The sequence below is a fragment of the Penicillium diatomitis genome (assembly GCF_028827545.1).
Source record: "Penicillium diatomitis strain IBT 30728 chromosome Unknown utg000006l_segment0_segment0, whole genome shotgun sequence".
Lineage (NCBI taxonomy): Eukaryota > Fungi > Ascomycota > Eurotiomycetes > Eurotiales > Aspergillaceae > Penicillium > Penicillium diatomitis.
In genome coordinates this window covers 319,839-343,553 of record NW_026623178.1, presented here as the reverse complement: position 1 = coordinate 343,553, position 23,715 = coordinate 319,839, and the positions used below count along the sequence as shown (strand labels likewise).

Here is a 23,715-nt window from a genome sequence, read left to right as displayed (position 1 = left end):
GTGATCAAGAGAACGTTCAAATCTCAAAACCAAAAAACAAAAAAAGGGGGGAGGAGGGGAAACCGAACCACCCCAGTAAAAAAAAAAAAAAAAAAAAAAAAAAGAGGGGCCCAATTCCGGGCAGAACTGGGGATGCAAGCAGAGAACCCCCCCCAGCCAGAGAAGACTCCGCTGGTTCAACGTTGAACGTAGGATGACTGGGTACTTTTCTCCCGGAGTAACTGCAGTGAGGAATGAGGTACTCCCGCACCGCCAAAGTCCGGAGGCCCACCCAGGCGGAGCTCGTCTCCGGTGGATTCCCAGCTTCCCAGTCGGGCGTGGACTCGACCATCATCATCATGCACTCGATGCCGGTGGGCCACTGCACAAAGGGGACGGAGAAGTGAACAGACCGGTCAATGCAGATGTAGACCCGGTGGGCACTGGGCACGAGGCATACCTCAACCAAGACGGACGAGTAGTCCAGTGGACTGTTGACACTGGACACTATTTAACCTGGTCCTGTCCACCCTGCCCACAACGCTGGTTTTCTTCCCTCTTTCCCCTCTTTCCTCGCCTCTGCTTCACCATCGCTTCCGTCCTTCCTACCTGATTGCAAAATCATCAACCTTCCCATTTCCCATTTCTTCGGTCCGTATAAGCCTTGTCAGTAGGTTTGATCACTTCTCCTCGAGACAGTGATCACATACAGCCGTCAAAATTTTCGCCACACAGCTGAACTCGTAAGTCCCGTCTTGTCCTGGCACGTTGGAAGATGCATCACTGTCCCCCTCCCCCCTACCGTACTGGCCTCCGGCGTCATATGCCTGGGAGATCCAGAAGGGCGATGAAATCACCGCCGGAGCCCACGTACTCCAATTGGGCTCTCTCGTCGTCCAAGCCCCATCTCATTCGACCCGTATACTCACATACTCTCTTCCACTCCAGGCGGCACCACCCGTTCAACGGCCGACGCACTTCCAAGCGTGGAGGGGCGGCAGATTACGCGTTATTCTCGCAGTAAAGAGTAAATCCATCCAGAGCTCCCATCAAATCACCCTTCCCGCTATTTCGTCCGCTTTCTGGTGAACGCAATGGCTCCTCACGCTAGCTCGGATGCTCCCTTGAACGGGTCGGCTCGCCCAGAGGCGGCTCCCCTCTTCACCGTGCAGTCTCCCAACGTGGTCTACACCGACGACGAGATCAAGAGTCGCTATGCCTATCAGACCACCGAGATCACCCGCACCGCCGACAACAAGTTGGTGGCCACCCCCAAGGCCATCGACTACCACTTCAAGGTCGACCGGAAGGTCGGCAAGGTGGGGATGATGCTCGTCGGCTGGGGTGGCAACAACGGTTCCACCGTGACCGCGGGTATCATTGCCAACCGCCGCGGTCTCGCTTGGGAGACCCGGGAAGGCAAGCAGAAGGCCAACTACTATGGCTCCATCGTCATGGGCTCCACCGTCAAGCTGGGTACCGAGGCCCAGACCGGCGAGGAGATCAACATCCCCTTCCGGGACTTGCTCCCTATGGTCCACCCGAATGACCTGGTCATCGGGGGTTGGGACATCAGCAGCCTCGATCTGGCCGCCTCCATGGATCGTGCTCAGGTCCTGGAACCCAGCCTCAAGGCCATGGTCCGCAAGGAAATGGCCGAGATGAAGCCCCTGCCCAGTATCTACTACCCGGACTTTATCGCCGCCAACCAGGAGGATCGTGCCGACAATGTCGTCGAGGGTACCAAGGCCTCGTGGGCTCACGTCGAGCACCTCCGCAAGGACATTCGGTGAGTCTCGCATCCGACGGCAGAAACCCCCCAAATGCATCTTGGTCCCTCGTGCTGATATCTGGGTAGTGACTTCAAGGCTCAGAATGGCCTCGACAAGGTCATTGTCATGTGGACCGCCAACACTGAACGCTATGCGGACTTGGTGCCCGGCGTCAACGACACTGCCGACAACTTGCTCAACGCCATCAAGAACGGTCATGAGGAAGTTTCTCCTTCCACCGTCTTTGCGGTGGCCTGTATCCTGGAGAATGCCCCCTTCATCAACGGCTCGCCCCAGAACACCTTTGTGCCCGGTGCGCTGCAGTTGGCCGAGCAGCACGGCGCTTTCGTCGGTGGGGACGACTTCAAGTCGGGTCAGACCAAGATGAAGTCCGCCCTGGTCGATTTCCTGATCAACGCCGGCATCAAACTTACTTCGATTGCCAGCTACAACCACCTGGGTAACAACGATGGCAAGAACCTGAGCTCCCAGCGGCAGTTCCGCTCCAAGGAGATTTCCAAGTCCAACGTGGTGGACGACATGGTGGCGGCCAACCACATCCTGTACGAGAAGGATGAGCACCCGGACCACACCGTGGTCATCAAGTACATGCCTGCCGTCGGGGACAACAAGCGTGCGCTGGATGAGTACTACGCCGAGATCTTCATGGGTGGTCACCAGACCATCAGCTTGTTCAACATCTGCGAGGACTCGCTCTTGGCTTCGCCCCTGATCATCGATCTGGTGGTGCTGGCCGAGATGATGACCCGTGTCAGCTGGAAGGCCGACAGCGAGTCGGCCGAGTACAAGGGCTTCCACAGTGTGCTGAGCGTGCTCAGCTACATGCTGAAGGCTCCTCTGACCCCTCCCGGTACCCCCGTGGTCAATGCTCTGGGCAAGCAGCGTTCGGCGTTGATCAACATCTTCCGTGCCTGTGTTGGTTTGCAGCCCGAGTCGGAGATGACTTTGGAGCACAAGCTGTTCTAGGCCATGATGGACCCGCCGCTGCAGATGACTGTGGTTTGACGCCGCTTACTACCAACTATTGACCTTCGTTTCACAATGAACGTGCGTGATTCTTCTCTCTTCGCCATTCTCTTGAGACTGCGTTGTGAGTTTCTCGTAGAGCTTCAAGACTGGACTCGCTAGACTCTGATGTCTATACTCGACAGTCCACCATAGTTTGTCAGGTACTTTGTATTACTGTAGAGTGTAGTGGTAGGTTACTAGGTATGTAGGATATTGGTCGATGTGTTGCTTTCCAGTAGACGGTCAAACCATCATAGCATTCTCATGGTTCTGTGGGTGAGTCTGAGTCTGTGATGGACCTATACTCTACCGACTAACTCTCACACCTTGGATCTCCCCAATTGATGAACAGCATTCAAGGCCAACTGCGGAACTGCCCACCCAAATGCGCATACAAGACGTTTCCACCCCGAGTCTCCCCGTTCCAAATCATGTCGATCATGCCGGCAAAGCTCTTCCCCTCGTCCACGGGATCCGTGACGAACGCCTCCATCCGACCCGCATCCTCGATCGCCCCCCAGCTTCTCTTGTCGGGAATTTCCATACGTGCCCGCGTGGAACCGATCATCCAGGATGACGTCCGCGTCGGAAAAGTCCTCTTCGATCAACTCCGGTCTTGGCGGCCGTTTGTTTCGCAATGCGCAAGATCTGCGCGCGATTCGTCTCGACGGTGGCCGAGGCTTCGATGCCAATGACATTTTGAATTCTATAGTCTAGTCTATACACCGGGCTAGCATTCCAGCCGGATGTACACCAGTATCGTGGGCAGATCCAGATCTGTCGAATCTAGCCCTATTATAGGCTAGCGTCGGTCCTAAAAAAGTAAGGTTGGGGTCTGTAGGTCTGAGGTCATTTGATTTGTACTTTAGACCGCTATAGCAGAACGCCTCTCTCCCCCCCCCAGGGAATAAGGGAACTAGAGAAGACTATCGTATGTCCCCCCTCCCCCGCGTCTAAGCGTATATTCCAAAGAAGTTAGCCTAGTCTATTGTTGTGGTGTCTCTGACGAGACACAATATGTAGATGGGTAGGGCCCGTAGGGGTCGGGTATCCGCATAAGCTTGTAGGTGGACGGGTCACGACTCACGGGAGCCGTCAAGAGTAGTCTGGTGTAAAGGTTCAATTTCAAGAAGAATGGAAAGCGAGCCACTGCTTCCTGCACGTTCGTCTTATACGCCGATTCAGACTAGTCTGGTGACTAGTCCAATCCAGTCCAGTGCAGTCCACTAGGTACCCTACCTGGAAATACTTATCGGACTCAGCCCCCTTTGGATTTTCTGTCTCCCTTCGTACGTCAAGATTGGAAAAAGAAGGTCTCGATTTCTTGAACGTGCTTCAACCGCAAGCTAAAAGAGCTTTTGTTTTCTTCACCAAAAAAAAAAAAAAAGAATTAACATCTAGGAAATTCATCATCCATATCATGAAGTCTCACATCACCTTTAATCCATGCTCACTACGCAGCGGACACAGTCACCGGCCTTCATCTCTTCAAAGGCCTTGTTGATGTTGGCCAATGGCTCACGGTGGGTGATAAACTCATCCACCTTGAGCTTGCCCGTCAGATAATCATCCACAAGACCGGGCAATTGGGTGCGGCCCTTGATACCACCAAAGGCGCATCCCTTCCACACACGACCGGTGACCAATTGGAATGCTATAGAAGTATGAAACATGTCAGCCATATGAATCATCAACCCGTGAGAAGAATCACCTGAAACCGGAGGGGGAAAGGGGGAGGCCTGTAAAAACTTACGACGAGTGGAAATCTCCTGACCAGCAGCTGCCACACCGATGACGATGCTCTCACCCCAACCCTTGTGGCAAGCCTCGAGGGCAGCACGCATCACCCCGACATTACCAGTGCAGTCGAAGGTGTAGTCGCAGCCACCATCCGTCATCTCAATCAAGTGCTCCTGGATGGTCTTGCCCTGCAGCTTGCTGGGGTTGACAAAGTGAGTGGCACCGAACTTGCGGGCCCAGGCCTCCTTGCCGTCATTGACATCGACCGCGATGATCATACCAGCCTTGTTGCGCACGGCACCCTGCACGACGGAGAGACCGACACAACCGACACCGAAGACGGCCACATTGGAGCCCTCCTCGACCTTGGCGGTCTCGACGGCCGCACCGTAACCGGTGGTGATACCACAGCCCAACAGACAAGCGCGGTCAGTGGCAATCTTGGGAGTCACGGCCACGACGGAGATATCGGCCACGACGGTGTACTGAGAGAAGGTGGAGGTGCCCATGAAGTGTAGAATGTCCTTACCACGAGCCTTGAAACGAGTGGTACCATCGGGCATGACACCCTTACCCTGAGTGGCACGGATCTTACCGCACAGGTTGGTCTTGCCGGACTTGCAGAACTTGCACTCTCGGCATTCGGGGGTACTGTGGCAGATTGCAACGAGTCAGCTCAGGGGACTTTGACCTGGCCGATGGCCCGGTGAGGAACACTCGGTCCCAGTCCATTCCAAGGCCCAACAGAGAACCCGTCATCTGCCGCAGGTTGAGAAGAAAGACTTACTAGAGAGCAATCACATAGTCACCAGGCTTGACAGAGGTCACACCCTCTCCGACCGACTCGACAACACCGGCGCCCTCGTGACCCAGGACGATGGGGAAAGCACCCTCGGGATCCTTTCCAGACAAGGTGTAGGCATCTACACCGCGAGTTTGAAAGAGTCAGTCTTTTTCAGGTGAACTTGATTTTCAATCACCAGGGTGGCCATTGCCAGCTTGGTCATCATCATCATCATCATCATCATCATCATCATCATCATCATCATGCTTCTCCTCACGATGACCTTCTGACAGGCTTTGTACTTACCGGTGTGGCAGACACCAGTATGGTGAATCTGAATACGGACTTCATGCGCCTTGGGAGGAGCAACTTCAACATCCTCAACAGACAGAGGCTCACCGGCAGCCCAGGCAATAGCAGCCTATGAAGAAAGAAAACGACAGATCAGCATTTCCATACCCAATGCAGTAGACCAATGCTTCGCGACTCTTGGTAAATCCTCGATCGGAGCATGGTGCGGCGCATAGCGTGGCGCGCCGCGGCGGCGTCGCGGGATACCGCGGGGTAGGTCGACCAAAACGTCATTTTTCCCGCGCTAGCAACGGGGTGACGATGGTATTTACCTTGCAAGTGATGGTCTATCGTGCACGTCGTTAGCTTCGCCTCGTCCTGCAAGTGACTTGGAAGATCTCTGGCCGAGCCATTGAGCAATTTACCTTTCCGACGGTATCGGCCATGTTTAGAGAAGCAAGAACTTGAAGGTATGGAAGCAGAAAGTATGGTCTTCTTCAACACAAAAGTCCTTTTAGCGACAAGATCGCAGCACGGTCAGTTCGAGGTGGTCAAGGCAGAGGAAGAAAATGCAAATTGAATCGGGAGAGTGAGGGTTGGAAAGCAAGTCGCACAGCACAGGACTCACCAGAATGACCTCTCGACGATGTAAAGACGGAGAGGAGAAAAGGCGGACGAAGGTGAGGTTTTGAAGGTGGCTTGCTCCAGTCCCGGGCGACGGAAGTGGAGCGGCAAATGAAGCAGGCCGCAATGAGGAGAGTGGGGGGAAGGTGACTGTCACTGAGGAGATGGACAGCTGTACAGTCCTGTAATGATGTATCATTTGACAAGCAACCATGTCCTTGTTTATAGCATTACAGAGTCAAGGCAGTCGGAGTGGACAAGGCAGGTTGAGTTCGTATAATGCTATCAGTCGAAAACGGACGATGGCGTTGCCAGGGTTCTGCGTCACAATACTATTTAGGGGCGCAGGAGCATGATTGTAGAGCTACATCTACGTAGCTACGAAGTACGAGCTCCAGAGCCTATCAACGACAGTGCCAATTCTCCAAGTCTTGCTGCGAAGATTGAAATGGACCGGTGCAAACTGCAAACAACATACAACTATGAACTATGAACCTATCCCAGTACATATCAGTACGACAATACACTTCCAAACATCCATGACGAAACCCCCAAGAGTGGAATCCAAATGAGGAGAAGAGGATGAGGGGCATCGTCCGCAACGGCCGGCCGGTCCGCCCTCACCCGAGTTCTCTACCCAACTTTTCCACTGGGACCCGCGGGAGAAAGTCAGGGCAAGGTGAATTGTAACTCGATGGCATGCATCAGATCTCAATGCTATTGTATGCTGTACCTCCAAGGTCTAGTACCTATCACAGAGGGATTCTTGAATGCACTCATAAGTCATGACTGGCACTGTGTGGAAAAAAGTAGGATTGACGACGTTACCTTCATCGGACGAAAGTACCTAGTACTATGGATACAAAGCTACTACTGCTTCATAATCACATCGCAATCTTTAATACGTTATTTCGTCACAGTCCCCACAAAGGCATTACAAATATCGTACATTTGTACGACATTTGTAACCTTAGGAGCTCTTGAAGATAGATGGATTTACAGGTTTCCGGGTAAAGGCATATGAAGGGGATGCTTACACTATCTTTCCATTACGAGTGCAGGGTACCCATACAATTTTTCTGGGGTCTATAGACGCTGTACCTTGAATCCCTTGAATAGAGGCAATACCGAGTGCACTGAGTAGTGAGTACTAAGTACGACTCTAACAGCCTGTCCGAGTCAGGAGCATACCACCTCACGCACTCCAAAAAAGAACCCCGCACGAACTATTGAGGCTGGGCGGGATGGAGACGAGGGGTAATTTACAGTACAGTATACTCACTGTTGACTGTACTGTACATGACTATACTCGAGGAGTTGAATCTCGAAGCGCGACCACTTCTGCATAACTGATGTATCAAGCTGCTACAGTGCTTCACTGCTGACTCGCTGAGTACCGGCAGAAGCAGCCGCTCGTGTGGCCGATCAATGCACCTTGACAAGCCCCTCATTGGTCTCAAGCTTAACCTTTATGACTCAGCCCAGGCCGGAACACGGGAGACGGGACCGCTCCCGAGTCTTATCACGGCTGTTGTTATCGTCAAGTCCCGAAGGAGCAAAGGTTTCCGTGGGAAACAGCATTTTAGTTTGATCGTGTGACGGTAACATAAGTGTATCACTGTATATGTACTAGACAGTGTATAGTGTATAGTGTATAGTATACTGTCTACTATATAGTTGTTAACAACTTGTGCTGTGTTCAATCGACTGAGGAGGACCCGGGGAGTTGGGACAATCTCAGTTACTGTAAGTAGTTTGGTGGGCCAAGCCTAATACTGTAAAGCACTGTTTAATGTCAAGACAGGAGATATCATGTGAGACGACTTCTTTGTAGAGACGGACAAACGAGGGGAGTGTCTTTTTTCCCGAGACCATCCCAAGCGGGCTTACAGCACGTATCCTGCCTCTTCGCGGTAAAGAATAAAGTGGAACCCACCCAGAGAGCACGTTCTACAGGAACGATGAGAGAACAGAATGGGTCACTGGAAGACTGCGACATGCGCGCACAAGGTGAAGACTGCTCGGTGTCGTCGAGGATGGAGACCTCTCGCAGGAACTGACCTGGGAAATCTGCCTCGCATTCCCCTCTGATCAAGTAGGGCTGGCGTGAGCTCGAGACCAGAAAACCAATAAGCCCAAAATGCTGGCAGAGTGCAATTGAGCATCGAGTCCGGTCCGGAGGCAATGCCCTTCTTATATAGATTCGGTGACGATCTCCAAGAGATAGTAGACAAGAACAGGGAACCTTTCCCTGATCCATCGCATTTGATATACTATAGTACATGATAAGGAGGTTACCTCCCCGGAGATCACAGGCCCCAGTGGGCTCTCCTGGTTTGATTGTTGAAGTCAGTGCAACGCACTCAATCGTAATTTTTCAAGCCGCATCCAAAGTAGCACGAGGCACTGTGCTCACTGCTCATGCCATTCGGACAAAACACCGGAATCGCTTTGGTTCCAAATAGTCGGGACCACAACAATTGGACCCCGTCGACATAGAAAAAAACGCGTTGATCGCCAACATGATTCCCGGTCAGGTTCCATGGCGTCAAAGGTTCCCCTCCCCCCGCCAGAGTTCTCCTTTGGGGGACGTTACGTTTGTCATTCCCATGTCCATTGTGATTTGTCACGTTTATTTAGGGCCAAGCTGACCGCTCTGCATCATGGCAGCGTTCTGCTCCTGGAATCGCTCATTCAGGCGCTGAGAGCTCTTGAGATTCTTATCGATGCAGCGCATCAGGCATGTCTCTTCCCGGTTGGTGAGGGACTTGGTGGTGAAATCGGTGACGCAGTCATCGAAGCAACGTTGGACCATCTTGGAATACATCTGCAAAAAAAAGACGGAAATGATGAGTACGAAGGACAAATATAGGGTGATCATCTGATGGAAAGTGCCGATGCTGATGCGAAGGGTGCGGAGGCCGGAAGTTGAACAAAAGTTTCATCCGAGGCCGGTGCTTGTTCGAAAGAGTGAAGCGTATCATGGCACCGGCGACATAAAAGCATCATGATTGACTCACAGTCATAAACTCCTTCATTTGCCTGCGCTCCATACGGCTGGCGAACTCGCGCTGCTCGTTTGCGTTGAGGCTGTATTTCATTCGGTCAGTATCGGAAGGCTATGAGACTCCAAGAGAACTTGGGGATTCATGTGGCATACCCGTCCATGATGTGATGTTGATTGAGGAAGAAAAACGATGTTTCGGAACAGGATATGAGTTGGTGTTGATCAATTCGATTGTTAGTTCGTTGATCGTGATCAACCACCTGTCCGGCCAAGCGTGAAGCTCCGAAGCTGCTGTTCGCAACTACGTTTGTCCGCCGACCCGAATTCTAGTCACGTGCATGGGAGACAGGCCAGCGTGATTAGAGCTGTATCTTATCTTCACGTGCCTGAAAAGTTCCCCCTCCGGTGGGCCCTGACCCTCGATGCTGTTCCCCCACACGGTTCTTGCGGCTTGAGCTCAGCCAAAGAGTGAGCTTCTTAAAACGGAAGCGGATAGCGACACCCCTGCAGAATTCTCATTTCTTGTCGCTCGTCATCGGTGCCAGACTCGCAGGATGCGAATCCTGTCAGAATGGACCATGCCTTTTGCTTTGAGTAGAGCACCTGTCTGCATGGATAAACAAAGAGCAGAAGAGCAGCTACCAAAGCATACCTATGTTTAGGTTGGTGCCCTGTGCTCGTTGCAGGTATTCGAGGCCACCGCGGCGTTGGTGGTGAAAGCCTACCGACTCGTCCTCCAGTCCACTTTTCTCCATCACTACATGATGTCTCATTCTTGAGGCATACATCGAACAAGTATTGTGCCAGCGGAAGCCTCCAATGACATGAATGGATCGTCGGCGCGCACTTCGGTAGGCACTCCATCGCCCATGGGACAAGCCTGGATGAAAGACTCTTGCAAAGTTTCATGTCAACACTGTGAGCTCTGACAGATATGGACGGCTCAGTCTACGCTTGAGCAATCATTCACTTCCAAAGAAAATACTTACGCTGAAAGAACAGAAGATGACTCTTCCTTGGAACTTCCAGAGGGGAAGAGTACACCAATCCCCCGAAATGGTGCCTGAAGGGCCCACTTGTCGGCTAGTCGGCTTAGTGTTGCAGAACTCTGGAACCGATGGAGCCCGGGAAGCACTTGGATGCTGGTTCCTGAATCCGGCGCCCATTCCAGACCCTCCACTCCCTGGTCGGCTTAGGTAAAGGCCCGTTGTTGGGTCGAGACGACTTGGCCCCAGTCCGTTCGCTGGACTCGGACACTCAGCCAAGGGTCTGAAGAAACGCGAGCACTATAAATAACTTGGCCGGAAATTCAACCATGAACCTGATGTCGTGCACTCACTCTTGCACGCATCTGTCAGACTCATGGCTCGGGTGAGGAACTCGGTGACACCTCATGATGTACGTACAACAGCAGCACTCCATGATCGAAGTCGGCAATGGTCATCTTGAATTGCGCTTCCTACGATCAATAGGGAAGACAGCCGTGGCTCGACAAAGAACGACTCTGACATAGCAAGATAGGCCCCGTCGTGAATGTATCGCCATAAAATAGTGTCTGAACTGACTCCTTGCATTAGCGCGAGTAGCTTGTATTTCCATAATACTGTAAGTCTACGTGAGTATAGACTACCGACTAACTTATGGACTAAGGTAACTACCTAGTAGTAGTACGTCTAAGACAGTAAGACTACTACCTTCGTACCTGCTACGCAAGGTTAGTAACATAGCAACCGCAAGGGAGGTAGGAGTCCTACTACTCGTGAGACTCATGTACTAATTCAGGGACTACCTAAAGTACAGTAGTAGTTCAGATCGCCCCGCGAAGATGTACCTTGAAAAGCTTCTCGAAGGAAATCTCGGTGTTGGTACTTTAGTGGCTTGTGCCCGGTCCACACTCCGCACTTGACCCCTTCGATTCGAAAAAGCAAGCATAGGTACATTTTGGTTGTAATGGAAGTAGTAGCCAGTAGGGCCAATCCCTTGTACCAGCTGATATACTGGCTCTTGGGCCAACTTACTCCTGCTTCTCATAAAGGTTCTCGGACCAAGTCCCCATGAATCCAAAGACTTGCTCACCTGTCGGCCCCTCAGGTGACCGATGGGTACGGAGTCCAAGCCATGCGTCGACCCTGTCTGGACTCTAGACTCGCCTTTAACATCGGTCGAGCTTCGCTTTATTCGCCTGCAGATCGAATAGGTAACTGCAGTAACTGGACCCTCTAGCTTTCGTCTACAGGACCTTCGTCACTGCTCACTACTCACGTTGCGCGCACCATCCCCTCAAAAACAAGATCATATGAAGTGGATGATTGGGACGACCATCCCAGTTTGCGTTTGTTTAGGAACAATCGCATCATCTTCGGAAAATGTCGCATGAGCCATCTGTTCAATCCTTCTTCTTTTTCTTCTTCTTCTCCTTCTTCTCGACTACTCCGTCTCCCGATTAAGACTCTTGTCATCTCTCAAGACCACTTGCAGCTTCGGACTCACGAATCCCTGTTCCACCGGCAGCGTCTTGGGTCCCGCCAGAGGTGCAAAGTGTGGCTCGTGCCCACTTTCCAACCCAAATTGGACCCTAAAACAATCTCCGCCGCTCAAAAGGACCATTCGGCGGCCCCCCCCCCCTTCCCTTCTCGCCCGTTCTCGACTGGCTTGACTCAGTGCCTAACGACCGACACTTACACTTGGATGTGTATGGCCTTTTCTCATCCCCCCCCAAAGCTCTGTCCTCCGCGACCCGACCATCCATTTTCATCCTCGGACCTACCTGTCGCGCACCTCACCCTCTAACCATAATTTCTCCCTCCTCTCCCTCCTCTCCGTCTTCCCTTCTTTCCTCACTCCTCCGTACCTCTCCCTGCCTTCAGTCTTGCTCCGACAAAATCCCCATACGCCCCCTTCTGCTTGGAATACTCGATCACGTCCAACGGTGCATGCGAACACAAGTGTGAGTCCCTTGTTCGTTTGCCACCTTGTCACCCTGGGCCCAGCCCCAGGATTTACACGGGATCTCCTCCACGGAGGGCGGTGACGCAGGGTGCCTTTCGACGCTCCCGCATTTCATCTTCCCCCTCCACTCTCTGGTTTCGAACAGTCGCAACTCGCCCACTGCGATCCTTGAGTCGCCTCGCACGTCTCGTCGACCAGGCCATAGTCATTCGATCGCGGACTCGTCATGATGGCCGGCAAGTCGCAGGCGGGCCTGGAGCCTGGTCACCCGCTCGTGACACCTCCTGACCCGACCGGCTCCAACTCCCCGCCTTCTAAGAGAGACTTGGCCTCGTGGTGGAGGCAGTTCAAACGAAATACAAGAAAAGACGATGTCAAAGGTATGGTTTTGTGTGAGAGTTGTACAGTCGTCGTCGCAAGATCGAGCCCGTTCGCCCAATTTGCATTGTCCTCCACAATCACTCTCTTCGTTGTTCTACACCCGTCGCAGGTTCCACTATTGCTTCCTAGTCATTCAGTCTTCGGGCGCTTATCGTTGATATCGGCCTAACCCATTTCTTGGACTCGTTCGCGAGCGCCTGCTAACCCGTATCTCGATGCGACAGAGCAACCGCGAGGTATCTTCGGCGTCCCCCTCAATGTCAGCATCAAATATGCAAATGTTGCTATCTCTCTTACTGGCGAAAATGGAAAAAGTCATATCTACGGATATGTCCCTATTGTCGTGGCCAAGTGCGGTGTCTTTTTGAAAGATCGAGGTACGTGCATTTTCCAATTGATCTGCCTCCTCCTCTGAGCGAGCCGACCGGCTAATGACTCGGCCAACAGCGACGGATGTGGAAGGAATTTTCCGTCTCAGCGGATCAGCGAAGCGCATCAAAGACTTGCAGGAGATCTTCGATTCCCCCGAACGGTATGGAAAAGGCTTGGACTGGTCGGGATACACCGTGCACGACGCCGCCAATGTTCTTCGTCGGTACTTGAATCAACTGCCCGAGCCCATCGTTCCCCTAGAATTCTACGAGCGCTTTCGCGAACCCCTGCGCGTCTACCAACGACAGGCGCAGGACCAAATCGAGCCGCTCGAAGCCACTCAGTTCGACCACGCTAAGGCGGTAGAGACCTACCAGCGCCTCATCGTAGAGCTTCCTCCCTTGAACAAGCAATTGCTCCTCTACATCTTGGATCTTCTGGCCGTCTTTGCTTCCAAGTCGGATCAGAACCGAATGACCTCCGCCAATCTCTCCGCGATCTTCCAACCGGGACTACTGTCTCACCCCCAACACGACATGTCGCCTGAAGAGTACAAGTTGAGTCAGGACGTTCTGATTTTCCTCATTGAAAACCAAGATCACTTCTTGGTCGGCATGAGTGGCACCACGCCAGATGAACAACAAGTCAAGGAAGTCGAAGCTGGCTTCCAGCCTGCCGCTGCCTCCAAAGCGGAGGGTGGCCTGGGACAACGCCCCTCAACTGCTTCGAACATTCGGCGGTCCGTCTCGAACGCGAGCGCCAGCAACGACAGCCACCGTAGGGTCGATGGCCTTCGACGTAACGTTTCCGTATCTTCGCGTAACTCGCGCAATTCACGCCAGTCAAGCAACGCCCCCAGTCCTAGCACACCTACGTCCGTCTCGGGAGGAGGTGTGCATCGCAGCAACACCGTTCCCTCTAAAATGGGGCCGGTTGTAGCTCAAGCTCGCTACGCTCGCGCCGCAGAACGTGCCACGCAAAATCCGTCGAACCTCTCCATCTCCCATCAAAGTTCCCGGTCACCAAGCGCCGCGCCATCGCCCCGTGAGGAAATCGGGCCGCAACAAGCCGGCTCCACGTCTTCTGTTGCGAGTGTTGGTTCTGGTACTACTTATGTTCATACCTCTACTCACGGCCCTATACCGCTGGCTGCCGCTGAAAAATTGAACATAATCGACCGCGCAACACCTCTGCCCACCTACCAAGCGCAAAGCTCACCCAGGAGTCCGCTACCCGCAGGACCTACCTCACAGAGCATCCCGCTTCAGGGTCTGACAAATTCTTTCTCCCCACCTCCCCAGGTCGTTACGCCCACGCGCGAGCGTAAGCTGGCTAGTTTCTTCACAAAATCTCCGCCCCCGGACGGGGAAACTCGACAGCCTAATCGTCTGAGAAAGAAACGCATCCCCGGCAGTGCCAGTATCAGCGCGCAGAGCTCGACCAACTCTCTTGATCCACATTGGGATTCATCTCAAGAGACGGCCACGTCGCAGAAGTCCATGGATGTAGGTGACACGACTCCGAAGCCGCCAAGTACCGCCACCTTGGGCAACCGCGATGCGCCCTTTGAATCGACACCTACAGTTGGGGATTCCTCGTCACAACCGCACACTGATAGCTCCCTGAAACCTCATCGGTCGCGCACACCGTCCATGAACTCTCGGTCATCGTTTACTGATCATTCAGACCTGGATCAGCCCGAAGAAGGACCTCGCTTTGAGTATAGAGACAATCGTCGCAGCTGGCGGTTCCATAGGACTGCGAAACGCAGCAATGAGCAGATGGGATTGGGGTTGGCCTCGCCTCCATTGCTTGCCGTGGACTCCGGGACCGAAATGAGCAACACCTCACTGGGCAGTGGATCACACCAAAGCTTTGATCCTACCAGTCAGCCATTGGCACTGGATGCGGGCGTCCAGAGCAACTCGGTCCAAAGCGGTGAGCCCGAGAAGAGAAGCCTATTTGGCAAGTTCAAGGCGAAGATGCAACAAGTCGTGAAGGATGAGCGTGAACGTGCAAAGAGCCCAGCCGAGTCAGAACCAGATTCGATTGCGGCACATCAGTCACCGCAATCGCGCTCTTCCCAGACAAATGGCAATTCTTCCGTCGAAGTGCCTACAGATCAGCATAGGGAGGGGTTAGCAAGGCCGCCCACGTCTCCTACTCCAGCAGCTGGGTTTCCATCAGCCATCCCGGAAGAACCACATAGCCCCAAGGTTCCCTTGGCTGTGACCGAGGAATCAAAACACGTGCCAGCACCTGGGCAAACAGTATCCCGCGAATTGTCCACTGCGCCTATGGACACGGCTGTGCCAGCCGACCCCTCAAAAGCCTAATTCACCGATGGCCTGAACGCATCCGCTCACGCCGACGCGAGACACGACGATTCCGAACCACGTTCTTCTTTGTTTTATACCGAGTCCACTTGTGTATTGATGACACCAGGACTTTCATCTCACAAGGCGACGCAGTCCTTTTCCCCTAGAGTTTAAATTCCCGTCCATCACACTATCTGGTTTCCGTGAACAGTCCAGTACGTGTTCAATATGATGCCTTCAGGTGTGCCTAGTGTCTCCATTTCGCTAGGATTGCTTTCATAATTCCTTTTTGTGTCAGGATACTTTGCTTTTGCTCTTCTTTAGTGTGATATCCGTGCCAGCCCTGACCTTGTGTTATACATGTTGCTGGCACCGTTTAGTGTTTGCTGATCCCTGTACCACCTTATTTGTGGTATTCTCTACTATAAAGTATGGCTCAACCGGTCTCGGTGGCTCAATGAAAGCGGCTCAAGCTCCAATATAGGATTTTCAGTAGATTCTGGTTAGTAGAGATTTACGAATCTAGTCTAAGTTGTCAACGACTCGACACCACTCTTCTACAGAGATGATGCTTAATGGATTAGCCATATTGAAAGTACCCAAAGCACAAGCTAGTGTTGAAATCTTGTATCTCAAAGGACCCTTTCAATCTTGACAATCATGTATTGCGTTTCCCCCCATTCGCAACGTTGGAATGCTAGTGCCTTTAAATTTTGCCTGCCAAACAAGGCCGCCATGGCGGTGCAAATGTGTCAAATCGGTCCCCACTTACCATCAAGCCGCATCCCGTCTCCCATCCCGAGCCAAACCGGAGCCTCCCCAAGAGATACATCAAAAGGGACAAGGATCTAGAGGATTCGGCGCGAGATTCACTCAAATGCGCGCAACATGACTTCTTCGAACACATCATCTGCAGCTTCCACCCCAGGATCATTGAGTCAAGCTCCTGCCGAGAAACCCTCCGCTCCCCCCATCAATGTCCTCCCCTCACAGCTTGCGCAAAGTTACTCGCTGGTGTACCCTCTCGTTCTCCTTGGGCTATGCGCGTGGCGGTTTGAGGCAGTGGTTGAAAGCACCACACGGGAGCTTCTGAGAGATCTACCCTGGCTTGCGGCCCTTCAATTCGTCTATGTTATAACTTGTCTGCCGCCAGCTGGCAGCTCGTTTGGCGAGGTCACGCCGGGCCCGGAAGACAAGAAGAGAGCTTCACGGTCGTCCACGGGGTCCTCGGCCCCGGTTCGTCCTGGGAAATCGTCGCAGCGTCGCAAGCCTTCCGCAAAGATTTCATGGGCGTCTGTTTGGGCCAGATTGATGGTACGTCAATGGCTTCCAAGCCGTTCGGGTTGAGCTATATCGTATAAAAGCCGGAGTGCTAACTCTCTGTCTTTTCTTCCAGCCCGCATTCCTCGCTTTCGGGCTTACTACCCTTCTTGCTACTCCGGCAATTGCCATTCTTCTCGTCCTATTTGGTGCTCCGTTGACGACCCATAATGTGGAAACCCTCCTTTGCGCCGCCCACATGGCCCTCCTGTCCTCCACGCCGCTGATCTACGTCCATGGCGTCGACGCCACGGTGTGGAAAGAAGTTTGGGGCATTGCCCGCCCTGCGGATATTGTCTGGGGCAGTGCGCTCGGTACTGGGTTAGGCGCATGGTTCGGGGCAATTCCCATCCCCCTGGACTGGTAAGTTCAAGCAAGCGAGTGCGATGTGGATCTGGACTGGGTGGACTAGAAAGGAAATGACTGACACAAGAATCTTTAGGGACCGACCTTGGCAAGCATTCCCCATCACAATTCTGACTGGTGCTTATATCGGATACGCGATGGGAGGTTTGCTTTCTCGGACCCCATTTGTCTATGGAAAGCGAATCCAGTTCGCTCCTGAACCCGCAGATGAGGACGAGAAGAAGACAAACTAAGCTATGGTGCCACTGTTCCTTGGATCATCTAGTTATATTGTGCATTTTCAGACCGGTATTGGCTCGTTTGGGGACCGCTCACTAACATATCGCCTTAAGAGGTCTTTTCTTTTCCGGCGGTGCGAGAACTTCATTTTTCTCTTCACAAAACTTCCTGTAAAATATTGAATTTTGTCACTTCTTTTGTTCCCTCCTTGACGTATGACTGTCTCTTCGGTAATCAGCGAGTCACCTTCGCCTTGACTCGTCAGAACTTTTTTCAAGATGGACGATTGCTCCCGGCAGTTCAAGTCCGTCACAGCTTGGCAAAGTCTTTAAAACTCCCATGCCGACCAGATCCTTTGCTGAATTTCGCGGCTCCAGCAATCGCCTCCTTCGAGATTACCTGCGACCCGGCATTGAACTCCCGCGTCAAAGCATCCTGGAAGGAAGTCGCCTCATACGCACTATAATAGGCAGACCTTCGATCTGTATTCATACACAGCTCCGGAAATGTAATGATTTGTCTCGCAATAAGGAGCGCTTCCTGCAACGCCTGGCCCTTTGGTACAACCCGATTCGCAAGTCCCATCGTCAGAGCTTCATGAGCACCCACGGGACGACCCGTAAGAATCATATCGAGGGCCCGTCCCAATCCAACAATGGCTTGTAGTCGCACCGTACCTCCGTCGATTAGAGGAACTCCCCATCGACGACAAAAGACACCGAAGATGGCGTCCTCTTCGACGACGCGCATATCTGCCAGCAGGCTCAGCTCCAGGCCCCCGGCGACAGCGTATCCAGATACGGCTGCGATGACTGGCTTTTGAACAATGAGACGTGAAGGTCCCATGGGTCCAAGGTTACGCTCGTCAACGGGTTGAAGGTTCTCGGCCGAGGAGGACTGGGAGTCGGCGTCGGCGTTGGCGTTGACGTTCTTCTTTGCCACCTCGTGCAGGTCTGCTCCAGCGCAAAATGTGCCTCCGGCGCCGGTCAAGATGCAGATTTTCTGGGCCGAATCAGATTCATAGGCGAGGATGGCCTCGTATAACTGCTTTGCGGTCTCGGGGTCCACGGCATTCTTTCTTCCGGGTCGGTTGATGGTGAGAATGGTGATGCTGGGGTTGCTGGTGGTGTCGATTAATACACGCTCTGTGTGGTCGGACATAATGCGAAGTAGTTGGAAGACGTATTGATGCGGAGCACGCTTCCCCCTAGCTACCTTGTGGCTATATCAAGTTCAATCCCCCTCTAGGATACGTCAAATCCGGGGGATCGTCATTGAGATGGGGACATTTGGAGATGTACCTCGGCTTTGCGGATGCGACCCGTAAGCAGTTACTTAACTTAACCATCTTCTAGACTTGGTGACATGTCTTATTACTGTTCTAAAATGTTTTTTAACAGGCGTGCAGGGGTCAGATGCACCATTGTAACATGTATAGAATCACATCATGTCTTGTATTAGACCCGTGATGAAGGGCCAGTCAGTTTGCGATCCGACCAAGAAGAAGTGTGAGTAGGAAGGCAGACTTGACGACGAGAAGGTTTGCCGAGAGAACCTCGAAAATGCAGGCCCCACAAGCACAACCTTTTCACTTATCACGATCACCGCCATGTCGAGCGCGTGTATCATCTGCCATAAGAGGAAGGTTAGTTGCAATGAAGATTCGGCAAATGAGCTCCTGAGAAGAAAAGCACAATCGAGTTGGGGAGGTGGCTGAATCTCGAATTTTTCGAACGTACAGGTGCGATGCGATCTGTCGACCCGCAGCCCTTGCAGCAACTGCATCAAGTCTGATCTAGAGTGCATGTAAGAGAACTGACTCCAAAGCGGTACTTCAAGATCTTCCAACAGACTCATAATAAAATCACAGGCCATATACGCGAAAGCGCAAAAGATTTACAAATAGCTTGTCGCCAGGACGTCTACCCAGCAGTGATTCGGCGAGTCGCCATGCGTCACAGGCTCCCGCCGACACGTCTGTAGACGGCGCGCTGCGGCAATCGCGATTGTCGTCTTTTGGCGACAACGCGACGCCTGTGACGCAAGACGGTGGGCTCAACGTACTGACGCCCGCGGGTAATGACGAGCCTTTCGTTAAGGAGGAGAGCTACCGCGGCCGCAGCGAGTATCTGGGCGGGAGTGTGCCGTTTGATGAAAACATGGTGAAACCAGGTCATGAAACGAGCTACGCCAGCGAGAATACGAAGGCATCCGCGGCGGATCTGCAGATGCTACGTGAGCAGGGCGCGTTTGAATTGCCACCATTGGCTGTACAGAATGAATTGTTGAAGAGTTTCAATAAATACTGTGCACCCTGGACGCCGGTCGTCGATCCAAAGTGGCTTGATCAAAGTTCGCCTCCGTCGATGCTACTCTTACAATCGATCTTCTTGGCTGGGAGCAGAGTATCCAAGGCCCATCTGGACTATGGGTCGAGCGAGGTCTTCTACCGACGGGCAAAGTTGCTATTCTTCTTTGGCGGGCGAAATAATTCTTTGATCTCAATTGTGGCCGCTTGCTTGCTGCACTGGTATAATCCGGTGGGACCGGAGGATGTCTCGACGGATACTAGTGGCTTTTGGATTCGAACGGCGGGGGCCATGGCATTTCAGATTGGTCTGCACAAGGAGCCTCCTCCAAACGCACAAGACCGTGGCCTGCGCCGAAGATTGTGGTGGTCTCTCGTGGTACGGTTCTTGAAAATGATGCTGGTATCCAGGAGCGATCAAATGACCGATGACTGACTGTTTCGCAGATTCGAGATAATGTCATCTCGGTTGGAGTGGGCAGACCTCGTACAATCAATCTTCGAGACAGCGATGTCCTCCCCCCATCAATGGCCGACTTCCCCGTGAAGGACTTCCGGGCACAGCTTTTCTTGGCCTATTGCACGATATCTCGCCATTTGGGAGATACCGTGGAGTGTTATCTGCGTCGAGAAATATCTCGACAGCGACGAATCGACCTCGAAAATGCCATATACAGATGGGCTAAACAGGTTATTCCTAAACTTCGATCATCTGCCGCGCTACAAGAAGACGCGGTCACTTCACATTTGGAAGTCCAGCAACTGTCAGTCATGTACTTTGTAGTCCTGACCACTCTACACAGATCATCTACACCGGGTAGCGTGCCACCTGCAGTGTCTCTTGTGGCATCCTCGTTTATCGCAGGAATCTACGAGGAATTTCTTTTGCGCGATGAACTTCGCTATCTAGGCCCGGTCTTTGCTTTTTACCCTCTTTGCAGTGGGTTGTCATTGCTTTCCAGCTGGCGCTATTCCCACTTGCAAAGTACAGCAGAGCACGAGTTGACCGTGATCAAGCTTTCCCTTCAGAAACTTTCAGAGAGATGGCTTTCGGCAGTTGGTCCACTACGAGCCCTGAACAAATTGACAGAAAAGGTCCGGGAGCAAGGGCTCTTTGACAGTCAACCACCAACACTGGACATCGACACGGCTTCTTTCTTTGATGGCTTTGATTTGAAGCTATGCAAGCAGTGGCGCCTGATTGGACAGTCCACAGAGGGCGAGCAGACAGTGGCGGCTTCAACGGCTACATGCTCCTTGGCTGAGGTTCAAGAGGCTGAACCTGCCGGTGTCCTCTCATCGCTGAATACCCACGTAGGCGTGAGTATGGATGATTATGGTCTGCCTACTCTTGATACCAGTATGGAGGCATTCACCAACAGTTGGGAGGGATCTGGGTTTGATTGGAGCGGCTCTTGGCTGCTGAACATTTGATTGGGAGTCGCCAAAACACGGTAACCAATCTAAATCTGCTGAAATCGGCACCAGCAGCAAGTATGGTTCAATTGGGCTTATCGGACAATGGGACGAAGCGCAAAAAGGACCGAGCGAGATGCAAAATCCCGAGGATGTTGCCGACTAGCAGCTGCGTCCATCACCTGCATCTACCTTCATGGATGGGCGTGACTCACGGGCAGGGCGTGACAAGGTCCCTAGCTTCCCAAGAGCATATTGCTCGAGTTCTTGGCATCAAGGATAGGTCATTGCTGGAGTGCTTATCGGACTGCAGAAGCATCTCGGCTCCATCAGGCAAAGTCAGCGTGTTGGATTGAAGTCCCATCTCCCACCATGCTGCTTTTTCACATGTGCTTTGATGGAGGGAATAAAGCACACGACTAGTCTGACTGAGCTCATTTCCGGCCGGCTTCTGACCAGTATTTATTGGGATATGGTCGTTACTTGACGCATGAAAATTAACTGCTCGGTGCCTTGTCGTGGTCGCTCCCGGCATGATTCGGATCGCTTGATGCATGGTCACTTGGACGATGTCCTTTGCTCTGATTGATCCAGTGACCGGTTTCATCCATCGCAGCTTTGCAATTGCCCAGCAGAGAGTCGATTATCATCTTCGTTGTGGGCCCCTTGGCGGGTGGTTCTTGGGTGAGTCTCTGCCAGTTTCGCTTTTGAGCATCATACCGTCGTATGATAGACTCACATTCCGGGCAGATCTTGGCAGCGAAGATTGGATCCTCCTTGATTGTCTTCTCCGGAGTAGGGCAATTTGACCTCGTGAAGGCCTCGGGGAAGTCTCTGATGACAGGGAGCATCTCGCTGGCCTCTGGGTTGGCCTCCTTGATCGGGTTCTGGAAAAGAGGGATATGGAGAGCCTGGCGAGCCGCTTCATTGTCGACTGGATGGGCGGAGTGAGCTGGACGCTTTTTTGGGAGTAGCTGGTGCGTCAGACATGGAGCGCGGTCTGGTAGCTTTACACTGCTTCTTTGCCGGAGGCGAGGACATGGTGCACTTTTTGAGGAAACTAGGTGCTAAGACAAGATTTGGTGGAAGGAGGATGAAAATCAACCGTTTATGTCAGGAAGATGAGGTGAAACCTCAAATGTTACGAATTTCCGATGGGCATGAGTCCTGACGATGAATCAAGAAAGCGTTGATTTGACCCGAGATTAAGTAGAGGCCAGAGCAGGTAAAAGTGAGCATTAAGTGATCATGGCAAGAGATCAGGTGTGTTCTAAGGTGTGCGAAGGTTCGTGAGGGTTCTATCCATTCGGATGAGGCTACGTTTGGCAGTTTCCTTCGGCAGGATGTCGTCAATAATGGTCCTTCTATTCCCGATAAGGTTTGTTTGATACAGTAACCTTTATTGTATCCAGCCTCTCACATAACTCGACAATGATACGTTTGGTTCCATGAAAGTGGCTTCTATCGACCGCCGTGCGTGATTGATAGGCTGGAGGCTGCCATTGTAAACATTCCGTGAGCTGAATCATCGCGCCGTGTATCATCCAATCGACCCTGCCCCGAAAGATCCGATTTCGCATACGCTCGTCGACATGATACATCAACGTGTTATCCATTGAGTATCTTCGATCCCCAAGGTTTCATGGCACAAATCATGGGTCAAGCCTCTCTCGTCCAACTCACGAACCACCCCCCCCCCCCCCCCCCTGCTATCCCCGCATCTCCTTCTCAACATGAGCCTGTTCCTCAATCTCGGCCATCCGATCAGCCGCCGCCGTTGCAGCGGGTCGCACTTTTTCTGACGCTTGCTGGCTGGCCTCTGCAAGTCGAGACTTCCAGAAGCCCCATCTTTCCACACGCAGGCCGGCAGGACCCTCGTACAACTTGCCGCCTTTCATGACTCGCTTTTGCTGCTCGGTCATCTCCTGACTGCTCAGCTGATTGTAGATCGTCGTACCGGCGTGCGTGATCCATTCACTGGCCACTGAGATGTAGCAGTCTTGAACCATTTCTTCCTGGGGCAGATCATCTTCTAGCACGTCTCGCATCATCCACACGATCAAGGTGTCCCAGGACAATAGTCCTTTGCCCACGAGTCTTGCCATGAATGAGTTTTGGTTGATCCATTCTGAGATTCCATCGGGATCTGCTTGGCCAATATCTGGGGTGAATTGCCTGTTAATCACGCTGCAATCTTATACCTTTCAGTGCGAGAGAGTTAACTGATGACTATGCTGACTCACAGTCCAGATGGTCTCTTAAACAAGGTCGAAGGATAGGGAAATCCGACCAAAGTTGTTGCTCACTCTAGATCTCGTATTAGCTGGTGGGGGAAAAAGCAGTATCGAAATGGAGCAGGATTTACCCCCAAATCTCCAGACTTCTCGCGGGTAATTCGCTCAAGGACTGAAGTAATGAAATCATTTGATCTTGGCCAGGATGTCGAGGGGGCACAAGGCGCATCACTTGAATGATCAACCCCCATAGAGACCACAGGAAGGCCTCCGGGTTTGTCGCGGCATCATCTTGATCCTCCGTGGAAACCGCAGCCTTGGAGCTATCTTCCTCATTGGAAGGGAAGAGGTCGTTGATCTGGGCCGCTGCCGCGGTCGGCTCGAGCTTGTTACCTGGTTGGATTAAATCATGGAGGATGTTGAACAGCTTTGTCTCGAATGGTCTGAATTCCTCGGTGGCTTTGACCCGCTCGAGGTCGAGAGTGGTCTCTTCTGTGAAGGTTGACATGGTCATTTACGTGGGCAAGGTATAGGTGGAATAGTGTCAGATTCAGCAGGAAGACGCCGCTGAGAAGTTGCGATAAGGGTAGAGGTATCTCCAGGAAG

At 52.5% G+C, this 23,715-nt stretch overlaps 10 protein-coding genes across 10 annotated transcripts; 4 read left to right on the top strand and 6 right to left on the bottom strand.

The window, feature by feature from the left end:
• Positions 1-1,073: 1,073 nt before the first annotated feature.
• On the top strand, positions 1,074-2,738 carry N7539_005794 (inositol-3-phosphate synthase INO1; the record flags this gene model as incomplete). The annotated part of the gene is made up of 2 exons (XM_056935396.1): positions 1,074-1,768; positions 1,838-2,738. 2 exons carry the CDS (start codon positions 1,074-1,076, stop codon positions 2,736-2,738), a joined length of 1,596 nt encoding a protein of 531 aa, XP_056789268.1.
• A 397-nt stretch (positions 2,739-3,135) lies between these two features.
• On the bottom strand, positions 3,136-3,348 carry N7539_005793 (putative 1-aminocyclopropane-1-carboxylate deaminase; the record flags this gene model as incomplete). Its single annotated transcript, XM_056935395.1, has 1 exon — positions 3,136-3,348. One exon carries the CDS (start codon positions 3,346-3,348, stop codon positions 3,136-3,138), a length of 213 nt encoding a protein of 70 aa, XP_056789267.1.
• Positions 3,349-4,219: 871 nt separating this feature from the next.
• On the bottom strand, positions 4,220-5,889 carry N7539_005792 (bifunctional alcohol dehydrogenase/S-(hydroxymethyl)glutathione dehydrogenase; the record flags this gene model as incomplete). Its single annotated transcript, XM_056935394.1, has 5 exons — positions 4,220-4,434; positions 4,534-5,171; positions 5,308-5,443; positions 5,611-5,725; positions 5,764-5,889. 5 exons carry the CDS (start codon positions 5,887-5,889, stop codon positions 4,220-4,222), a joined length of 1,230 nt encoding a protein of 409 aa, XP_056789266.1.
• A 2,962-nt stretch (positions 5,890-8,851) lies between these two features.
• Positions 8,852-9,387, bottom strand: tim9 (protein transporter TIM9; the record flags this gene model as incomplete). The annotated part of the gene is made up of 3 exons (XM_056935393.1): positions 8,852-9,046; positions 9,240-9,309; positions 9,380-9,387. The coding sequence occupies 3 exons, from the start codon at positions 9,385-9,387 to the stop codon at positions 8,852-8,854; spliced, it is 273 nt and encodes a 90-aa protein (XP_056789265.1).
• Positions 9,388-12,401: 3,014 nt separating this feature from the next.
• N7539_005790 (uncharacterized protein) lies at positions 12,402-15,264 on the top strand (the record flags this gene model as incomplete). Its single annotated transcript, XM_056935392.1, has 3 exons — positions 12,402-12,555; positions 12,781-12,933; positions 13,004-15,264. The coding sequence occupies 3 exons, from the start codon at positions 12,402-12,404 to the stop codon at positions 15,262-15,264; spliced, it is 2,568 nt and encodes an 855-aa protein (XP_056789264.1).
• Positions 15,265-16,134: 870 nt separating this feature from the next.
• Positions 16,135-17,165, top strand: N7539_005789 (PIG-F family protein; the record flags this gene model as incomplete). Its single annotated transcript, XM_056935391.1, has 3 exons — positions 16,135-16,560; positions 16,643-16,929; positions 17,009-17,165. The coding sequence occupies 3 exons, from the start codon at positions 16,135-16,137 to the stop codon at positions 17,163-17,165; spliced, it is 870 nt and encodes a 289-aa protein (XP_056789263.1).
• Positions 17,166-17,460: 295 nt separating this feature from the next.
• Positions 17,461-18,312, bottom strand: N7539_005788 (enoyl-CoA hydratase/isomerase family protein; the record flags this gene model as incomplete). The annotated part of the gene is made up of 1 exon (XM_056935390.1): positions 17,461-18,312. One exon carries the CDS (start codon positions 18,310-18,312, stop codon positions 17,461-17,463), a length of 852 nt encoding a protein of 283 aa, XP_056789262.1.
• Positions 18,313-18,760: 448 nt separating this feature from the next.
• Positions 18,761-20,893, top strand: N7539_005787 (transcription factor domain-containing protein; the record flags this gene model as incomplete). The annotated part of the gene is made up of 4 exons (XM_056935389.1): positions 18,761-18,796; positions 18,893-18,957; positions 19,022-19,838; positions 19,907-20,893. The coding sequence occupies 4 exons, from the start codon at positions 18,761-18,763 to the stop codon at positions 20,891-20,893; spliced, it is 1,905 nt and encodes a 634-aa protein (XP_056789261.1).
• A 479-nt stretch (positions 20,894-21,372) lies between these two features.
• N7539_005786 (uncharacterized protein) lies at positions 21,373-21,726 on the bottom strand (the record flags this gene model as incomplete). The annotated part of the gene is made up of 1 exon (XM_056935388.1): positions 21,373-21,726. The coding sequence occupies one exon, from the start codon at positions 21,724-21,726 to the stop codon at positions 21,373-21,375; it is 354 nt and encodes a 117-aa protein (XP_056789260.1).
• An 858-nt stretch (positions 21,727-22,584) lies between these two features.
• On the bottom strand, positions 22,585-23,623 carry N7539_005785 (DUF3632 domain-containing protein; the record flags this gene model as incomplete). Its single annotated transcript, XM_056935387.1, has 2 exons — positions 22,585-23,050; positions 23,241-23,623. 2 exons carry the CDS (start codon positions 23,621-23,623, stop codon positions 22,585-22,587), a joined length of 849 nt encoding a protein of 282 aa, XP_056789259.1.
• Between the last annotated feature and the right edge of the window lie 92 nt (positions 23,624-23,715).